The sequence below is a fragment of the Daktulosphaira vitifoliae genome, unplaced genomic scaffold, assembly GCF_025091365.1.
Source record: "Daktulosphaira vitifoliae isolate Bord-2020 unplaced genomic scaffold, ASM2509136v1 Scaffold_4, whole genome shotgun sequence".
In the NCBI taxonomy this organism is placed as follows: domain Eukaryota; kingdom Metazoa; phylum Arthropoda; class Insecta; order Hemiptera; family Phylloxeridae; genus Daktulosphaira; species Daktulosphaira vitifoliae.
Genome location: NW_026099575.1, coordinates 31,163,877 through 31,184,389, shown reverse-complemented (window position 1 = coordinate 31,184,389; position 20,513 = coordinate 31,163,877). Strand labels below are relative to the sequence as shown.

At 24.2% G+C, this 20,513-nt stretch overlaps 3 protein-coding genes across 23 annotated transcripts; 2 read left to right on the top strand and 1 right to left on the bottom strand.

Moving 5' to 3' along the window:
- Positions 1-115: 115 nt before the first annotated feature.
- Positions 116-16,123, top strand: LOC126905673 (vacuolar protein sorting-associated protein 18 homolog). Of its 17 annotated transcripts, XR_007704079.1 has the most exons (24): positions 117-313; positions 673-770; positions 843-1,023; positions 1,156-1,298; positions 1,480-1,665; positions 2,813-3,002; positions 3,089-3,213; positions 3,280-3,504; positions 3,775-3,891; positions 4,063-4,175; positions 4,250-4,361; positions 4,421-4,597; positions 4,664-4,808; positions 4,878-5,050; positions 6,340-6,694; positions 7,032-7,183; positions 8,295-8,561; positions 9,796-9,935; positions 10,023-10,089; positions 11,638-11,847; positions 11,980-12,481; positions 13,540-13,877; positions 15,602-15,831; positions 15,938-16,123. XR_007704079.1 is itself a non-coding variant. In XM_050685608.1 (20 exons), exons 2-19 carry the CDS (start codon positions 696-698, stop codon positions 10,084-10,086), a joined length of 2,940 nt encoding a protein of 979 aa, XP_050541565.1. In that variant the 5' UTR covers positions 116-313; positions 673-695; the 3' UTR covers positions 10,087-10,089; positions 15,938-16,123. The 17 variants fall into 17 exon arrangements, 4 of the variants coding, with proteins under 4 accessions (XP_050541565.1, XP_050541563.1, XP_050541562.1 ...); XR_007704082.1 differs by lacking the exons at positions 13,540-13,877; positions 15,602-15,831; positions 15,938-16,123 and adding an exon at positions 12,567-12,828 and having other exon boundaries at positions 11,980-12,294; positions 12,365-12,481; XR_007704083.1 differs by lacking the exons at positions 11,638-11,847; positions 11,980-12,481 and having other exon boundaries at positions 116-313.
- On the bottom strand, positions 12,894-19,485 carry LOC126905678 (alkyldihydroxyacetonephosphate synthase). Of its 4 annotated transcripts, none has more exons than XM_050685618.1 (13): positions 19,425-19,485; positions 19,136-19,264; positions 18,685-18,774; positions 16,857-16,993; positions 16,193-16,345; positions 15,891-16,042; positions 15,685-15,821; positions 15,175-15,353; positions 14,993-15,120; positions 14,055-14,232; positions 13,729-13,859; positions 13,553-13,667; positions 12,894-13,488 (listed from the first exon to the last, which is right to left on the bottom strand). In XM_050685618.1, the coding sequence occupies exons 2-13, from the start codon at positions 19,186-19,188 to the stop codon at positions 13,154-13,156; spliced, it is 1,788 nt and encodes a 595-aa protein (XP_050541575.1). In that variant the 5' UTR covers positions 19,189-19,264; positions 19,425-19,485; the 3' UTR covers positions 12,894-13,153. The 4 variants fall into 4 exon arrangements, with proteins under 4 accessions (XP_050541575.1, XP_050541574.1, XP_050541576.1 ...); XM_050685617.1 differs by having other exon boundaries at positions 19,136-19,284; positions 19,425-19,468; XM_050685619.1 differs by lacking the exon at positions 19,136-19,264 and having other exon boundaries at positions 18,685-18,782; positions 19,425-19,454.
- A 48-nt stretch (positions 19,486-19,533) lies between these two features.
- On the top strand, positions 19,534-20,413 carry LOC126905679 (uncharacterized). Of its 2 annotated transcripts, XM_050685621.1 has the most exons (3): positions 19,534-19,724; positions 19,800-19,951; positions 20,012-20,413. In XM_050685621.1, the coding sequence occupies exons 1-3, from the start codon at positions 19,652-19,654 to the stop codon at positions 20,237-20,239; spliced, it is 453 nt and encodes a 150-aa protein (XP_050541578.1). In that variant the 5' UTR covers positions 19,534-19,651; the 3' UTR covers positions 20,240-20,413. The 2 variants fall into 2 exon arrangements, with proteins under 2 accessions (XP_050541578.1, XP_050541577.1); XM_050685620.1 differs by having other exon boundaries at positions 19,535-19,951; positions 20,012-20,399.
- The last annotated feature ends 100 nt before the right edge of the window (positions 20,414-20,513 follow it).

Sequence of the window (20,513 nt, the reverse complement as noted above, 5' to 3'; positions counted from 1 at the left end):
ATACTAATAAAATAGTTCTATGTTAACATTAGTGATAAATTATGATTGATAACAGACTTAAATTATCAGTGATTATGTAAGTTTTTTATCAATCATAAAAGTTATACATATTTATATGAACAATTTAACATAATTATGTGGTAAATACTTTTTTTAATAGAAATACTAAAATTAAATTATAGTACTATAGAATTAATTAAATATATTCTTTGGATAAACTGTATAATTAGTTCACAATGAGTTATGTATATGTATATTCATTTATGTGTATAGATGAATATTTGTATTATTAATATTGCAGTTAAGTTTCCAGGTAATGGAATGTTATTATATTTATACATATTTACACGTAGAATAATCGATTCATATCAATTAATTGGCCAACCCCAAATAGTTGGGATTAAGGCGAGGAAAAAGAAAATATCAATATTTAATGAATTATTCATATTTAAATCTAAATGTTATGTTAATAATTTGTGGTTGAAATTTTTAGAGGTGTGTATTGTTTTATAATGTTTTAATGTAATATATAGATGATGTACACCTTTGAGTCTCGGGAGCTAACTTTATAGATTAATAAAATAAGGTACCTTAATTAGAGTAAAAAAAATTAAATATTTAAATTAATGATATATTTAACTCCAAATAATTATTTGTTTTTATTTTATTCAGGTTAAATTGGTGTTTTATTAACAATGACTTCAATACTTGATCAGTTCGAACAAGGCATAGAAAATACATTAAAGCCACTATTAAAATCTCAGCAATTGGTCAATATTTTTTATGGATATAATTAAAGTTAAAGTTATTTATAATAGTATTATTTTTCATTCATTATTTAGTTAGATGGGCTCTTAGAAGATGAATTAAATTTAAATACAATTTCAATGTTGTCCAAAAAAAAAGTAAATTTTTCACCAAATGAAAAAATAACTCATTTATTAGTAAATAATGATTATGTGGTACTAGCTATGATTAACAATGTGTTGTTAAGAATTGACTTAAGAAAAGATAATATTGAAGGTAATGATTAAAATTAGGATATTTACTTCATTATTGATTGACCATTTTAAATATACTATTATAATTGTAAAAATATTTATTGTATTGTGTTCTTAATAAATCATTAATTTTTATACATTATTCTGTAATTAGAAATTGATACTTTGAGAACATCTTCCCTCAAGGTGAGGCAGATATTTCTTGATCCTTTTGCAGAACATATGATTATTACTTGTGGTAATACAAGTAATTCACAATTATTTTATTCAAATAGACAATTTACAAAACTTAAGACGGTAAGAATTTTTTGCTTATTTCATTATGTAACCATTTGTTTAGTTTAAATGATTAAAATGTTAATTATTACTAAAATTAACACTTTGAAGTTTTTTTTATGGGCATGACTTAAAAAGTCTTAGTCTTTTAAGACAATAATAATTTCCTTTGAAATAAAATTTATTATATTTTACTTAATAGGTTGGAAAATATCAAGGAAGTGAAATAACTTGTGTAGCATGGAACTGTGATATTAAAGTTAAATCAACCACTAGTACTACAGGTCCTATCTTACTTGGGAATTCCTCTGGTACAATAATCGAAACACAGCTAGGAACAGAATTTGATAGATTTTTTCAAGGGAGTGTTATGCAGTATTGGAAAGAGGTAATTTAAGAGCTAAAAAAAATTGATTTAAGCTCAAAAAATTTTGAATTTTATTTTAATATTAAAATTTTTATGTATATATTTATAATTGATGTAGTTTACTCAGTATTAAAGAATACTGTTAAATGTACAGTCGCGGGCTCTTGTTTGTATTTTGTGAATGTCATGCAAACATCATTCGTTTTTTTCAAGTTAAATGTGAATATGAACTTAATACACATTTACGATGAATTTGCATGATTTTAGGGCTATTTATATAATTAATAATAATATTATGGTTTCTAAAAACTCTTGAAAATTTGTCATATTGAAATTATATATAAAAAACTAAGAATAAAATACACCCTTTTAAGTGATAAGTTACTGTATGGGCCAAAGGATCTGTTATATTACACTGTTGAATGTTGATTTCAATGCTAGGACTTCTAAATATATGGGGAAGGAATAATATCATAAGTGCATTGTTTAATTGCTGCAACTTGTTAAAAATTACTCAGTATCTCATAAGCAATTGCAATTGTAATGAAATCACTTTTTATATTTATAATTATTTTCTTTAATTCATAATAGATTCAAATTAAAAAAAACGAGCACAGTCTACGATTTTAACGTAAGAAATGAATATGATAATAGTTTAAAAAATATAAAGTGTATAAAATAGTTACACTATTTATTCATTAAATACTTGAAATATATTATTCTAAAATATAAGAGGTGAGATTAAAAGAAAGTTAGGCATATACATCAAGAATATAAAAAAAAGTTTTCATGATAAAGATAATTTTTTTTTTTGGTCTTAGGGTAGTTAAAAACTTTTTTATTTATTTGTCTTTTAATTACATAATTAATTACACTACTGAAGGTATAACTTTAATATCATTTTTGTAGAGATATAAATTTGTTTATATTAATGGATATAATGTGGAATGCAGGTAAAGTTTTCATAAATAAACAAAATTTTATGAAGCAACAAAATCAATGCATTAATTTTTTTAATGAACGTAAACATGTTCATTCGACAAAAAAATTAATATTTTAAATATTGAGTTTACATGGCTGTGTGGGCTCATAGACATTAGTTACCCCATTTTTATTATTATTTCTTCTGCCTGGATGTATATTTACTTTTTTTATGTGTTTAATTTAGGTATTTGATATAAGTAAAGGACAACCAACTCCAATTATTAGTATTGAATACCATAGATATGGTAATACAGATATATTTTATATTCTTGTAATTTCATCCTCTAAACTTTATCAATTTGTTGGTTCAGTTCTAAATAAAGATGAAAGACCTATGTTGCAACAAGTATTTAATAATTATTTAGCTATTCCAGGTAAGTAAATAAAGTTTTGAACAAGTGTGTAGAATTAAAATACATATATATATATATATTATTACATTATATTTTTGTTTCAATAGAACGTTTTAATGATGTGCCACCAGTTTTGAAGCACAGTAAATTGCATTTTTATCACCCTAAAAATGAATTTACTATGCCAAAATATTTTGGTTTTCTTACAGAATTGGGTGTATTTTTTGCTGAGGTAAGTTTTACATAAATGTAAAAAAACAATAATAATATTTTTTAAAAATATATACTTTATTTATAGATTAATATAAATAAAAAAAATAAAACTGTATTTAACTCTCATAAATTGATTGAGTACAGTCGTTTATATGGTAGAGAAGATGATGATTTCTCTGTCCCAATATCCATGACTTTTACTCAGTATCATGTTTTGCTTTTATACTCTAATAAAGTAATAGCAGTATCATTAGAATCTCCTGCGACACCATATGCATCTCAGGTGATGGATGAAGATTATTATTCTCAAGTAAATATTAAATTTTTATTATATATATATATTAATGGTGAGGATCAAATCTGAATCAAATTATTAAATCCAAATTTAAGTAGTAATCTGATATATTATAATATAATATATTGATTACATAATCAATTCAGATTAATAAATCTGAATGAAACAGATGAAATTCGAAATCTGGATGTAAAATTTGTATACTAATTTACAGATGATTGAGATTTTACATCCGTGGAATAATTTAATTATTACTAATTTATTTATTTTTTTAATTATTTAAAGACTCATGGGAAACTTCTAAATATTACAAAAGACTTGATATCTGGTATAGTATGGTTGTATTCTGAACATGCTGTTTTTAGATATAAGCTACAAAAAGAAGATCGTTATATTTGGAAAGTTAGTTATTAATAGATTAATTATTTTAAATTATGTGTTAGACAATGTTATTTTTATAAGTTAAATAAATATATATAATATAATGCTAAATTTAGCATTGTCTGATGTGTTTTATATAAATTATAATTATTATAAAATAATTATTTTACTTAAGTTATTGTTTTTTTATAGATTTATATAGATAAAGGTAGGTTTGAAGAAGCCAGAGAAATTTGTCAAAATAACCCATTTAGAATGAATCAAGTACTAGTAAGACAAGCAAATAATTATTTTGACACTAAACAGTAAGATTATTGTTTTCAAATAATACTTTTTTATTAAAAAATATGATAATTAATTATGTAACTTTTTACATAAGATATGAGAAAAGTGCAATGGTATATGCAAACTTAAATATATCCTTTGAAGAAATTGTGTTAAAATTTTTGTATTTGAAGGATAAAAAGCCCATAAAACTATTTTTAATGAAGGTATAAAATTATAAAAATATTTTAGAAGATAAAAATTTATTATAATATAATTGCGTTAGAAATTAGAAAGTTTAAAACCTAAAGATTGTACTCAAATAACTATGATAACATTATGGTCAATAGAGTTATTTGCAAATGAATTGGCTTCATTAAGAAACTATGGTCAAGAAAATTTTGAATCATACATCAAGTTACAAGAAGAATTCAAAAACTTTTTATTATGCCCTATAATTCAAGTAAAAAAATAAAAAAATTGTTTCAAATAGTATAATAAATTTAAATAGGTATTAAAACTAATGTAGGATTGTATTAGAAAAAATTGGGAAAGTATTTATGATATATTGGCTAGTCATGGCGATGACCATTTTATGTTATGGTTATCACTTGATAATCAAGACTATAAGCGAGTTATTCAACATTATTTAAATGAAGATTGTATAATTGAAGGTAAAGTTTTAATTTAATATTCATAAATATATATTAAAATTTTAATTACAATCTGTTAATAATTTTCAGCATTGAATATTCTAGAACGTCATCCTTATAGTGATTTATTTTTGTTGTTTTTGCCAGACTTGGTTGAAAAGGCTCCAACACAAACTATTTCTTTATTAATTAAACAAGGCCAAAAATTAGATCCTATGAAAATTTTTAATTCATTGATCGTTTCAAATCCAAATGAACAACTTGTAAGCATAAATTTAGTATAAAACATATATTGCCAATTCCAACGAAAACCGTGGTAAATTGGATTATTAGTATTATTTAAGGGATTATAAAGTTTATAAGTTTAAAGCCATTTAAAGTTTTAAATTATGTATCTTTCTGAATAATTTTTTTGTTTTATGATTTTTATTCAATTGATGGAAAAATCATAGTGATGTTTTGTGATATATAGTAAAAAAAAAAATCCAGCATTTAAACATTAGCTTTAATTTAAGATATATATATAAAAGTGTCAGACCTTCCGGAACATTTACAAAAGTTAAGTTGAAAAAGTTAATTTTTTGTAAAAAAGTTGTCATTTTAAATCCCTTCCTGTGGGGAGGTTAAGTGTCAGATTTACAAAAAATATATATCAAATGATAGATAAAGATATCAAGCATTTATAAAAAAAAAAATTATATTGATATGTTTATTTTTGAAAAAGTTACAGCAGTTTTTAGTAAAAAAAATTGAAAAAATTTCGAAAATTAGCGATTTTTAAATTTTAAATTTTTTTGGAGGTTTCCCCCATTTACGGGGAACGAGGAAAATTTTTTCAATTTTTGAGAGTGATGTCTTCGACTAGATACGATTTGTGATCTTTTGACATATCGTTGAAAGAAATCTGTTCGGTGAGAGCTGAGAAAAAGTGGTAACAGACACACAAAAAAAAAAATAAACACATCTTAGTAAAACCAATACCTTCTCAGCTTCGTATCGAAGCTAATATGTTCAATTATCATATTTGATATTTAAAAACAATGAAAAATATGTAGTTAGGATATTTTTTATTGGAGGTATTGAGATTATCTTATATTTTAATTTATTTATTCAAATGCCATTACGACATTTGACAATTAATATTAATGAGTTCAGTAAACAAAAGTAAATAGAACCACTGGTAATTAAAAAAATTGTCCTAATAAAATTCTTTGTTAATAATACTAGAAATGATAATTATGAATGTAGACCTATGTGTACTACAAATGAGTGCCACTTTTTTCATTTTTCTATAACTAAAAATTTTTCCTGTTCCTGTTCCATTAGTTGTATAGTCAAATATTTAACTATTTGTTCATTCCATAAAAATAAATAATAGCTGTATATAAAAAATAAAATTTTTTTTATTACAGATAAATTAAGTTAAGAAGCTATTTTAATAATGTCTATTAGGATTATAGCTAGTCTACAATTAAACAATATAGAAAAAATATATATAATATTTAATTGTATCAAATATAAAAAAATATTATAGTTATATTTAATTCTCTAGGCTTTGGAAATAATCAGATACTTGGAATTCTGTGTTCATTGTTTAAACTGCAACTCTGAATCAATTCATAATTATTTATTATTATTATATATTAAATATAATAACGATAAATTAATGAATTATTTAAAACTGCAAGGTCAAGACATGACAGCTGTTAGTTACAATCCTAAATTTGCTCTAAGACTGTGTCGTGAACATAATCTACTAGAAGCATGTGTTCAATTATCAATTGTATTAGGATTGTGGGAAGCTGCCGTTGATTTAGCTTTGTTAATTAATGTAGATTTAGCTAAATCCACAGCTTCTTTACCAAATAATAATCAAGAGCTATCTAAAAAACTTTGGTTAAAAATTGGTAACTATTTTTTAATTATCATTTAGATTCATTATTATGAATTTTTATCTAATACTAGGTTTGATCTGATTAACCTAATTATTAGTGTCTGTATTTACTTTTTAAAGGTTCAAATAAATAAGAGGAAAATTTTTATTTATAACCTGAATCAAGACTGTAGTTAGTCAAAAAAACATTTTTTGGGCTATAATAGTTTTGATCTAAGTGAGACACATATTTTTTGCAGGGTGCCTTTACTATTATAAAAATTGTTTTCTTTAGCTTTGCAAATAGGAAAATTTTTATATTAATCTAAATATTATCAAAGTTAAAAAATTTATTTATTATTTTTATGTAGCACAACACGTTGTAAGAAAAAAAAATGATATTGCACAAGCTATGAAATTTTTGGAAGAATGCAAATTTATTAAAATAGAAGATATCTTACCATTTTTTCCAGATTTTGTAACAATAGATCATTTTAAAGATGCTGTGTGTTTGTCTTTAAAAGTGAGTATTTTAATAATAACTACTTTATAAGACAGTATTATAAAATCAATAATATTTTATTTACTTCTATTAATAAAAAAATCTATAGAATATTTCAATATTTTAAATTAACTTTTTTTTCATAAATTGCCACTATCAATTAAATTAAAATAGATTTAGCTGTAATATTATTCTGTGTATGGAATTATAAAATTTTTATTTATAATAAAGTCATCTTTGACCCTGTCTACCAAACACTGTCTAGGGGACCACTAGGTCTTTTTCCATTGATCTTTCCTTCCGAGGCAGGGTTCTCTTTAAGGAGCCTACTATTGGACAAAATATCATATGGACAATCATACCTTGTTGGCATTGACCTGGTCACTTGTGCTAGGTTAAAAAAGACTGACTACAATACATCACTCTGTTTTTGGCTAATTTAAATCTCAAAATTCTGTGATTCTCCAAACTTCACTTTGCACACTGTATATGTGTTGCACGCTTTTATATAGAGATCTTATGTTCCAAATTGAAATGCTCCAGGTTTTCCAGTCTTAGTTACAATTTTATTTCCCAAATTTTCCAAGGCTTAATAATAGTAAGTTTCTTAATAATGGTTTTTTACTGAGACAAGTCATTAGCCCATTGTCAATCCCTCTACTTGGAAGACCAGATCTTCCTAACCAGCTAAGCTAATGAGGATAGCTATTTCACCATAAATTGTGCTGCTGATGGGAGAGCCAATTTTCCTAAGCAACAGCTTGGAGCCTTAGGTTTATTCATATAATATTAAATACACCCCTGGGGGTGCTTAATATTATCTAAACTATGAAAAAAGAAATCAATGTTACAATCATTTAAAGTTCTTAATATTAAATTATTGGCTCAAAGTAGCTATAATGTTATAATATTATATTATTTTTAAATGAAAGATTAGTTAAAAAAATAACCTAAATCTTTAATGAAATCTACACGTTTTAATAATATTTCATCAATAAAATAGGGATGATAAACTGTAGAAATATATTCATTATTTTAAGTACATAAATTTTAAATTATTTTTTGGGTGCAGGCTTATTAAACTGTATTGGGTTTTGTTATGTATGATTATTTAAAAATGAATTATTTCTAGGAATATAATAATGAAATACAAAATCTTAAAGAAGAAATGGAAGATTCTATAAAAGCAGCTGAAACTATAAGATCAGAAATTATATCATTTAAAAATAGTTTAATGCTTATTCAGCCCACAAATTTGTGTAGTAGCTGTAAAGAACAATTAATTACAAAGGCATATTATGTGTTTCCATGTTCGCATTATTTTCATGTAGATTGTTTAATTAAAGAAATGCAACCATATGTTGAGTTAAACACTATGAACACTATTTATGACTTACAGGTACTTATTTATTATTTTATTTTAAGATGTTAATTTATATTGATAAATCAGGAGTTAGACAGAAAAATAATGTATCTAGTTTAATTCATGTACTTTGAAAAATATTTGCTGTCTTTCTAGAAAGCAGATGAATAGTAAATTTAGGAGTAACTTATAATAAAAGCTTTTGGCATGTAAAATATTGGATTTATCTTTTTTTTTAATAATCCTCTTATATTTATTAATTTATATTTTTACTCTTTAATTAAATTTTGTTTTTAACTATTCTATAAGTTTATCTAACTTATAAAATTTCATGTCTTCTTCTTCTTCTTCTTCGCTTTAATCCCAACTACTTGGGGTCGGCCACCCTTATCCTAAGATTCCACTTGACACGATCTCCCACATCTTCTACGCTCACATCAGCTGTCCTCAAATCGCATTTAATAGCATCCCTCCATCTCTTTTTTGGTCTTCCTCTATCTCTTCTTCCTTCAACATTCATTTCTATAACTGTTCTTACAGCTTCCGATTCTTCTCTCCTCATAACATGACTAAACAATCTAAGTATATTATCTGTCATCTTATCCACGATTGACGCAATACCTATACTCCCTCTTATATGCTCGTTCCTTATTCTATCTTTTTTAGTCCACTAATCCATCAAAGCATTCTCATCTCTGCTCTACTTTCTTATCAACAGCCCAACATTCTGAACCATTCATCATAGCTGGCCTTATTACAGTCTTGTAGAATTTACCCTTTAGCTTCATTGGAATTCTTTTATCGCATAAGACGCCAGACGCTTCTCTCCACTTCAACCACCTGCACTTAATTCTGTGTCTTACATCCTCATCAATACCACCACTCTTTTGCACAACTGACCCAAAATACTTAAAACTCTCCACCTCTCTAATCACGTCCTCGCCTATTGTCACTTACCTCCTCATTTCACCTACCTCGTGTTCTCCTTTGTCAAACTTGTACTCTATATACTCTGTCTTTCTTCTACTTATTCTTAAACCCTTTTCTTCAAGAGCTGATCTCCACACCTCTAGCTTTTGATTAATTTCCTCCCTATTTTCTCCTATTAACACTATATAGACATATATATTAATATATGTCTATATATTAAATTACTTTTCGAGTTTTAATTTATTTTAAAACGATATTAGGATAGATTAATTTTTTAAAAACAATTATTTCATATTTTCATTTTAAACATATTATTTTTAATCAATTAATAAATTTATAGAAAAAGTTGAGTAATCTTTACCAAAATATAAAAAGTGATTCACCATCTTCAGAAATTATTATTCAGCGGGATAAAATTAAAGAGTCACTGGATAATATTTTAGCAACTGATTGTATATTTTGTGGTGATATAATGATTAAGTATGTTTTCTTTGTTAGTAGATTTATTATAATTTAATATAATATTTACTATGAGCAAGTAATCTTTAATTTGTATATTATTTTTAGTTTGATTGATAAACCATTTATTGAAGATGATGAATTTGAAAAAATTAAACAAGAATGGGAATGAAAAGTATGCATTTAATTAGTTTATTTAAATTATAATACAATTTATTGTATATATCTTTAAAAATAATGTATCACAATGAATAAAATGTACAACTTTTTTAAATATATTGCATATTATTGATATACATATTCAGTGGCGCAACCAAAAAATAATTTAGGAATGGGTGGAGGCTATTTCCCCCCCCCTAACTTCCTCTTATTGCAACACTACACATGTTTTTTGGGAAAAGTAATATTATTTAAATTTTATTTAATATTAGTTAGGTTATTGATGAAATGTTAGTTTGTTTCTTGTGCACAAATTATATTTGAAACAGAGAATTTTAACATAAAAAACTGTTATTTTTGATAACTTCGGGGTCGTTTACATATAGAAAACAAGGTGTCGGGAAACATATATTTATTTTTTAACTTATAGTATCTAATATAAGATTTAATTTAACAAATATTTAAAGTCCGAAATATTCTTGGAAAATTTTCAAAAGTTAAGTTTAAAGTTTCACATACAAAAAATTTTATTGATCCATACAATGTTCAATAAGTCATACCAATTTAAAGGGAAATGCCTAAAATGTTAATGTATAAAAAAAATTGTTTCGAATCATACATTATTAAATAAATTATGACAGTTTTAAGACAGAAAAATTTTTAAAATGTCAACATTTACTGATTATAAAAATCGTAATTTTTTGCATCTATGTATCCAATTAGATATGATTTGTGATATTTTGGTGTATCTTAGAAAGAAATCGGGCCGATGAAATCTGAGAAAAAGTTATAACAGGCACAATAATAAAACATCAGTAAAATTAATAGATTCTCAGTTTCATAAAGAAGCTGAAAATGTAGTTATGTATGGTGGCAAATGTGTAGTTCCTGTTACTCAATTTGTATGATGACACTGATTAATTTAAAATATATTCCTCCAATTAAAAAAAAAAATCAATGTCCTAAGAATAATAAAATCCAAAATAAATCACATACACTTTAGGTGATCTTTATGACAAATATAATACTTAATTTTTTAAAAAGTTTTAAATATATTTTTGGAATGTTTTATTATGGTTGGATTTAAGTATTTTAAATATATATATATATTTCAAACAAAGTATTTTAAATATATGCTAAGTTGTGTCATTTTACCATACGCGAGACTTTTATTTAATCATAGATTAGATGGACAACTTCTTAAATTAGTATACTAAGTTAAGGATCTTCGATTTCTTTATATATTTCTTCACTACACTTTCGACCCCATTTAGATTATGCAGTAAGTAAAACCTTACGTTTTCTCAATTTTATAAGAAGACATTTGGCTAATTTTAATTCATCTGTCTTCCTGTCCTTTATAATGTGTTGTTACGGTTTTTTTTTATAAGTACAGTGTTGTAGTTTGGGCACCATTCACTTCACCATAATCGATTTAGTAATTTTGCAGTACATTATTTAAATATTAATTATCCTAATCATGACTATAGTAATATTAATACATTTTTTAGGTTTCAATTAATTGAGCAAAGGCTTATTGACTTTAGCTTACGCTTTATTTCAGGATAGCTAGAAGACCAAATTGATGCACTCGTTTGTTAGAACAACTCATTATTCATCTCACAAAATTTTTTATCTACTTATTAATAGGACTAATTTTTCTTTATAAATGCCTTATCGATAAATTTGATGAACATTTGCAATAAATTATTGTCAATAATACATTCTATTAACATGATTCGTACTAAGATCATTCATATTAACAATTAAATTTGTAAATATATTTAAACCTTTTTTTTTCACTGTTCAATTTTATTGTTTCTTTTCTATATTATATATAATTTTTATTTTTAAATTATTATAATAGTATTTTTGAATTATAGCCTAGGTATTATTATTGTTATAGAAAGTCGTTCAACAATAAACATTATAATAAATAAATAAACAATTGATACTAGAATGTCCTATTAGGTGCGTAATGTGACGCGCACAGTCGATTAATCAGTCACCGCTTTAGTGATGTTCAGCTACACTGTTGGTTCCCAGATGGTCTTTACTATTAGAAAATTTAAATGTGTATTCAAACGGTCACTTTAACTACATCCTGAAAGCAATCTACTAGGATTATTATAAAACCAATTAAAGTTTTTGAAGAAATCAATCTATGATGGAAGCCTTTGAAAAAGTATTAAAAATTGTTAAAGTACTGGAACCGGATCTAGTAGGCATAGAAAATTATATAGTAGATTTAGCAGTAGTATCTGATATAGTTCCCATTCAAATAATGGCAGGAAGAATATCTGAACTTCGTTGACTTCAGAAAGCTATTATAGATGCGGATAAACATGAAGTGAACAACATGATTTGGAAATAGTGGCAAGAGTGGATAGACAGACATGTGAACTAAGGTATGTCGACAAAAAAGTTTATTTCACATGTGACAGCGAGTGAGCTGTAGAGTCATTAATTTCCTCATTACATAATTCTTGATAGGGCATGGCTATTTATAATCCTACTTGTACAAATACAAATTGGTAACAAGTGCTGATTGTATGTCATATAAGTTTTGAGACAATTATGTGAATGATACATTTTTAGAAGTGACAAAATTGATGAATCTAAAATATTGGTGGACTATTTGTCATACCAGACATAATAATTTGGATAATGAAAGAAAAAATTGTAAAAATTGGGAAGTGATTGTGAGATTTATTTCCAGTATTTTGCATATCAAAGAAAAGGAGGAATAACTAAGGTAGCAATCAATTTCACAGATTTTAAGTCGGATATATAGTCTTGTTTGAAAAGTCAATTAGGCAATTAATTAATTAAGATTTTATAATTTTCTGTTAACTTCATAATTGTATTATGTGATATTTGTTGAAATAAACAATGTCAGTTTAAAAAAAAGTAAAAAAAGACAATTCTCCCTCGAGTTGTTAATTCAAAGATAAAAAAAACAAATTAAATGTCATTGTATACAGTTAAAATACATGAAATATGATACTAAAAGCTATATTTAATATTAATACTATTGTAATATTATACTAATAAGACTACATTTTGAGTGTAATTTTTTTTTATAATTTTGAAATTGGATAACACATAAGATTTCCAATAGCAAAAATATTTTTTGGATCTAATAAATGTTTAGATGATTTGTAGAGAGATAGAGTTGTTTTAGGTATATTATTTTGATACCAATAACTTCTAAGTTTTCCAACACCATGGTGATGAGATATTGACCCTCCAGACACTATGATTGCATCTCTTGCAATAGATTCAATGTGGTGATAAGTTGATACTGGATTATTTAACCCAGTCCAATTAAATCCAAAATAGAAATAAACACAGCATCCAGTATCATATGTTTGAGTAACACGACAGCTAATTAAATAATATTTGATGTTCAGCTCTGAATACAATCAAAATAAAAAGATAATTATACAATTTTTTTTGTTTTTAGAAATAAAACTTACTACTACATTCATTTGACACTGTTTTCTTAACATAATTACAAAGATGAAGAGTTTTATCCCAAGGTACAGATGTTTCAAATGATTCAGCTACAACATTATATTCAAGAGCTAGATCCTGACATAAATTACATATTTGCATAAATATAAATCTTAAATACTCTTTATAAATTACATACACGTATATAAGCAATTACAAATGTTAGCATGTATCCCATTTTACCAATTTTTTCACCACTATTAATACCACCAAATAATGTTGCTATATGAGAGATTCGATTCTTATGTAAATTTACTTCTTCACGAGAGCCTAGAAATATAATAAATTGTAAGTAATAGGTGTACGTTAGCTTAAATTTCATTTTTTTTTTTTTTAATGTAATGACAGATAAAATAATGATTTGATATTTTGTCAAAAAAAATTTTTAGTTTTCATAGATATAATAACAGAAATTGATTTTTGCAAGTTTTAGTAATATATTTTGCAATTATGATTGAGTTATACCTTCAAATAAAAGTGTCATGACACACAGTGAATCATAATCAAATGCACAAATTCTTTTCAAGTATATTTTTTTAAAAATCTCCTTTAAATTTTCAAATTTATTATTCATTGGGCGTAGTGATTGCCCAAATTTAAACTGCATGTTGTCCATGAGCCTTATTGATGCAGGCTGACATCTCTAATAACACAATGGTTAATATAAAAAAAATTCATAAAATCAATGTTTTGATTTAATATAAGTGTTGACTTATAAAGATACAAAAACTAAATTATGTAGAAGAAAAAAACTATTTATCTCGATCACCCTGATTTGTGACCAAGGCCAACACTTTATACATTCATAAAATTTGTTTGAACCACATCTGAAACATCCACTCCATGAAAAATTATCATAAGTGTATATATATATAGTAGTGAATATTTTTTATTTTAAGAGGGTAGTGATTCTCTTACACCTACCAAAACTAAATTTCTAATTAATATACACTGTTTGGTATTAAAAAAACTAAGATGAATATCTATTAATTATTGATATACTTGGAATGACTAAAATAAATATTATAAATGTATTAAGTCCCAAGCGTTGTTTATGACTAACACATTTTTATTTTCAACAAGTTTTTATTTCATAAAGAAAATTGATTAAGTTTTTTTTACCAGATTATTAAAATTTGTATTTATTACCTTTTCTACAAAATATTTATTTATTTTTTACTATTCCATTACATGGCCTCAAATAATAATTTTTTTTTGGTTTTATATAATAAAATGAATTATAATTTTTTTTTTAATATACATACTCTATTTGATAATATAACTTAGTTATTAACATATTAAATTAATAGACAAAGCTAATTCAAAGTTATAATAATTAACATATAAATAATCCAATTGATATTAGATGAATTTCATTTACATAGTTAAATTTCAATGCTTACTTGTTTTGCTACTTCTCTCATACACTTGACTCCTGAATCATAATCAGGAAAAATGACTGATTCATAACTGATACATTTAGGTAATGGTCGAATTTTTAATTTTACCTCTGTAATTATTCCTAATGTTCCTGTTTCAAATAAAAAGATAAGTTAATTAAATTGAAAATAATAAAATTAATTACCTTCTGATCCTAAAATAATATGTTGAAAATCAGGCCCACATGACATTCTAGGAACCTTGCTATTTTTTTCCATAACACCTTCAGATGTAACCATTTTTACATCAACTACTAAATCTTCAATATTGCCGTAAACATTTTTTTTCATCCCTGAAGCTCGAGTAGCTACCCAACCACCTAAACTAAACTTGTAAAATAATCAAGTCATCAATTTTTTAACAAAATATTTTGATAATATAATATATTTTGAAAATTTTTTTTTTAAATAAAATTAAATCTAAAAATTAAAAATAAGCTAAAAAATAATAAATAAATAAAAATTCTTTCTTAATATCAGTATTTTGAAAATAATATTTTTAAAATTCATGTACTTTGTCTAACAGAACTATAAAATAAATAAAAACGATTAACAATGAAAAAATACTTACAGTAACTAAAAATAATAACAAAGAAAAAGAACTTACTACATAATTTTGCTATACAAGCTACATTCAGGGTATTATGTGATTATACCTAGAAAATTCATATGAATCTGGTTCATGTCCACATGTAAAACCTAGTTTTTTAAGTTCTCGTTCCAAATCTTGACCAACAATACCAGCTTCAAAACAAGCAATTAAATTTGATTCATCTAACCATAATAATTTGTTCTATAATTATGTAAGTATTTTATTATTTTCATAAAATGTTTTGTTAACCATATTGTAATCAATAATTACCATTTGTGAAGTATCAACACTAACTATACACCGTTTTTCATATTTAGGTAATGTTACTGCTCCAGATACGCTAGTACCTCCTCCATATGGTATTAAAGCAACATTATAATTATTAGCTAATTCTACTAAGGTGATGACATTTTCATGGTTCACTTAAAAAAGGTTAATATCCAATAATTGATTAATGATATTTAAGTTAAATGTCCTCTTGTATAAGTTAGTTGTAGTAAAAAGGAGAGAAAGCAGTTTATAAATATAAATAGATATTCAATAATAGTAACAAAAAAATTATAGATACTCACTTGGCCATACAACAATATCTGAAATACGAGGAAAACATTTATCATATCTCAATGTATATATATCATAAAGGGTTTGGCCATGGGATCGACAGATTCTAGCAGGACCATCAGTTGTAAAATCCATTTTTGTATTTTTTAAAGCAACAAGAAAATCTAAAAAAATAAAACTAAACAGTTAATTTTTTTTAGAATTATTAATTAATTAAATAATTTTATTTGTGTATTATATTGTACATAAGTAATTTAATTTCTTTAATTAATTATAAGCCTTAATTTTAAGATCATTGATGGCTGATAAAATAAATTTATTTAATACATGTTATTATATTTTAATACAAAATCCAGAATGAAACAGAGTTATATTTTATCAATATAATAAAATTTATTATTGTATGACATAATTTAACTAAGCATTACAAATATGAATTTTTAAATATTAATGGTGAATTTGTATTTTCAAACACATATTAATTTTTGTTACTATATTATTGGATTAAACTTTTACCAATAGTTTTCTAAATAAAAAGTAAGAGCTAATAATAAGATAGACATTTTTTGCTTTAATAAAAATAATTCAAATTATGGAAACAGTTACATAATAATTGTTATTGTACTTTTTATTAAAATTGTATAATTTGTAATTAATAAATATTTTACTAAATACCATTGGGTATAAAACAATGTGGAATTTCATTAGACTTGAATATATTTTGTGGTACATTTCTAGATCTGATATCAATGTTTAATGTTTTTTGAACCCATTGAGTGAAAAATGGTAAGTCTATCTCTCCAATAGGATACCTAAAGAATAAATTATCATAGTTATACAAAAATATTAAAAATTATTTGATTAACATAATATGTTTATATTTTATATCATTTTTTAACTATATTTACTCAAAAATGAATACTTTATTTTTTGTTAAAAATGTTTAAAGTAGTTTGAAAAATATCAATTATATACATAAATATATAATATATATGGTTTTTATTACACAAGAAATTTTTAAGTAATAACTTAATTATTATTTTAATGTAGCAATAATTTATGATTAAATTTATTAAATATCTAATTTTTTTTCTAAAATTTATTTTAGTGTTTAAATTCTTTTTTAATCGAAAAATAAAATGAATATTGATAATTTTTCATTGGTATCTTTTAGTTCCATGGGTTACTCAATTATTAATCAGTAAGCACTTTTTATGTTTATTTCTACATACTTATAAGAGTGTTAAATTTATGTTTTTAAATTGTATCATATATTTAACTAGCATAAAAATAATATAAAATCATCTAATTAAAAAAATTATGGATTAATAACAACTTTTGAACTAGTATTTCAAAAGTTATAAACATTAATATAACTAGGGATGAAGAGGAGTGATGGCAAAGTGTTGTGATAAAAATAGCTACACATTAATCTCACTTCCAGCCATTACTTTAAATTGTTATTAATATCTGAAGTAGTGGTTCAAAAGTCATTTTCTTAATTGGATTATTATCTAATAAGGAAGATAGTAAATTATGTATGCTCCCTTTTGAACAAATAATGTTGACATCTTTATAAGATATACGATCATAAAAATTACTTCATTATTGATAAAGTCAGAAAAAATTGAGCTAAAAGAATATTATTGTTATTTTTTGATTAATTAAGTGGTTTATGATAAAATAATCATTACTGAATTAACGTATCATTTTTATTGTTTGAATTGTAGAATTTAACTTAAATTGAAATAACAACAAATAATGTTTGCCTAATAACTTATTTTTCAATCTATAAGTTTACATATGACACACAAATGTTGCTAAAATAGTACTATAGGCTGTTAAAATGAATAAATTCTTATTAAATTCAATATAATGTTATAATAATAATACAATATACTATTAACAACATTTGGATAAATTATAGTTATTTCTAATGTAAATATAAGGCAATTTCAGACTTAAGACGTGTCATATACAGAGTAGTCATGTATTGATAAACCATGTAAATTGTTTAATAAAAGCTTTTTGAAACAATACAAATTATCCTATATGTATAGAAGTTTGGATTATGATTTCATAAATGGGAAAAACAGATTTTCTTACAACAATAAAATATTTTAAGTAGGTTTTTTATTTTTAACACATTATTTTATAAATTTGGTTATTTAAATTAACTCATATATTACATAGGTCATAATTATACAGAAGTCTATTTTAAGTCAACTTCATACTTTGTATTTATTTTTTCATATAAATAATTATTTTATTAACAATTGACTACAATTAAAAAATTATTTATTTTTATGGGACTCTTTTGTAAGTAAGGTCCATTCAACTCTTTGAATTTAACATAATCTGTTCATCGCATTTGCTGTTGGGATCAAAATAATTAACTCTACAGTGATCAGTTATTTTACCCAAAACAGTTAATTTTTCATATTTGAAGTAATAATTTATATTTTATTAAGTATTTAAATAGATTAAGTAAACTATGACATACCGATTACCAGTAAAACGAATCACTCCTTCTTTTGTCACAAAGAATTTTGAATCTTTATATCCCCAGCCATTCCATTTCAATACCTTTGATCTAAAATACTGTTAATTGTTCACCAAGTATAATTCATTTTATAATTTTAGAAAAAACTCTTCCTCATAGAATGATTTACAATACAACTGAATTTTATTTTAAAAGTAATAATTTTGAAAGCGTTTTTATGGATTGCTGCATTATTTAAAATATTTTGATAGATAAACATAAGTATTTAATAGTTTATCAATTATGAAATTATTTCAAAAATAGAATTAAATATTTAAATATTAAAAAATAAAATACAAATTTAAAAAGTTGTCATCAAATTTCTAATTAATACCTCAGATCTTATCACAAACCTAAATAATTGATTTTATTAAGTCGAGTTTTCTCTACTTTAATAGTGTTGTACTTTTACCGATTCTTTGGTAAAATTCTTTCAACTTTTTCTCTAGAAACTTCTTGCATCATTTTTTCACTCTTAGATTAAAGTATTAGAGTTAAACATGAACACCTGACCAGCGAAACATTTTTAATTACCACTAAGCTAAAATTTGTTTTTTTAACCTATTAAAAATTAATGAATTATGGTTTTATTGACTTCATTATATTAAATGTTTGAAATAAGTTAATTCAAATAACTTATTTATGTTTATAAATTAATTAATAGAAATAAAATTAATAATGAATGCTTTTTTTATATCTACCTTGCTTCTAATCATGGTAATAACGTAATACTTTTGTGTTAATAATATAAATAAAAAATTTGGTGATAATGAAATGATAAAAATAAAAATATACAAACTGATAAGTAAACATTTAAGCCATAGATAAATATTATCTATATTAATGATAGTCGAAATGTAGTGTACTTAAAAACTAGTCTTTGTTGTGTGCTTCATTCTGAGTGTCGTCTGAATATAATGCTTCTAAAATGGAAGCCTATTTTATGTGGGAAAGAGTTCATCTAGCTGAAGATATGGGTCGGCCGTGTAGCTCTTGTGACTGTATTACATATTCTTATTTTTTAATATCAGTATTTTTATTTATATTAGGTACGATCATATCAATATTCTCACTAGGTACTTTTGAAAATACAGTTTTTTCTAATTTGGGTCATCTATGGATGTTTGGTCCTTTATGTATTTGTACTGCTATTATGATAGGAATTAGAAATGTACTGTATTTACGCAGACGTCGTGTTATTGATATGGTCCTTCGACAACAAATAGAGGTAAATTATTTAAATTAATTTATAGTTATTTAGTTTTATTTTATAAATTTACTATTACAGGATTTACGATCTCAACAATCTCAATTAGCAGAGTCACAACAGTATACTATGCCAATACGTACAGTAAGTGAAATTACTTTACCTCCAGCATATGATCAGTTGGATTGCAACAATATACAGGAAGGCAATGAAATACCACCTCCATCCTATGATGAAGCAACAGTTAATATGCCTAAGCATACACTAAGAAATGACAATATATTAGTACATGATTATTCCGTTAAATAACATTAGTATTACTAAATGATCATATAAAAGTGACTGTACATTTTTATTTAATTAGCTTTGAAAACTATGATTTCCTCCTAAACTATTTCAAATAGTAATTAAATAGTATTATTTTAACAAATACTGGTTATTATTTCTTAAATAGATTATAATTTATTTTTAAAATTTAACTTAAATTGTGATTTATCTTGTATCTATTAGTAAATTTCATTTCCTATATTGTATCATTAAAATTCTAAAATTGTATAATATTGATAATTAATATGAATTTTAA

Excerpts from the sequence above, each read along its gene's own strand:
- LOC126905678 (XM_050685618.1), bottom strand. The coding sequence starts at position 19,188 with ATGATGCAAGAAGTTTCTAGAGAAAAAGTTGAAAGAATTTTACCAAAG. Across the intron at positions 16,994-18,684 it reads ATTCGTTTTACTGGTAATCG|GTATCCTATTGGAGAGATAG; the intron begins GTATGTCATAGT and ends TTTATTCTTTAG. Across the intron at positions 16,346-16,856 it reads ACATTGTTTTATACCCAATG|ATTTTCTTGTTGCTTTAAAA; the intron begins GTATTTAGTAAA and ends TTATTTTTTTAG.
- LOC126905673 (XM_050685608.1), top strand. The coding sequence starts at position 696 with ATGACTTCAATACTTGATCAGTTCGAACAAGGCATAGAAAATACATTA. Across the intron at positions 1,299-1,479 it reads AATTTACAAAACTTAAGACG|GTTGGAAAATATCAAGGAAG; the intron begins GTAAGAATTTTT and ends TTTACTTAATAG. Across the intron at positions 9,936-10,022 it reads TGTGGTGATATAATGATTAA|TTTGATTGATAAACCATTTA; the intron begins GTATGTTTTCTT and ends TATTATTTTTAG.
- LOC126905679 (XM_050685620.1), top strand. The coding sequence starts at position 19,652 with ATGGAAGCCTATTTTATGTGGGAAAGAGTTCATCTAGCTGAAGATATG. Across the intron at positions 19,952-20,011 it reads TCCTTCGACAACAAATAGAG|GATTTACGATCTCAACAATC; the intron begins GTAAATTATTTA and ends TTACTATTACAG.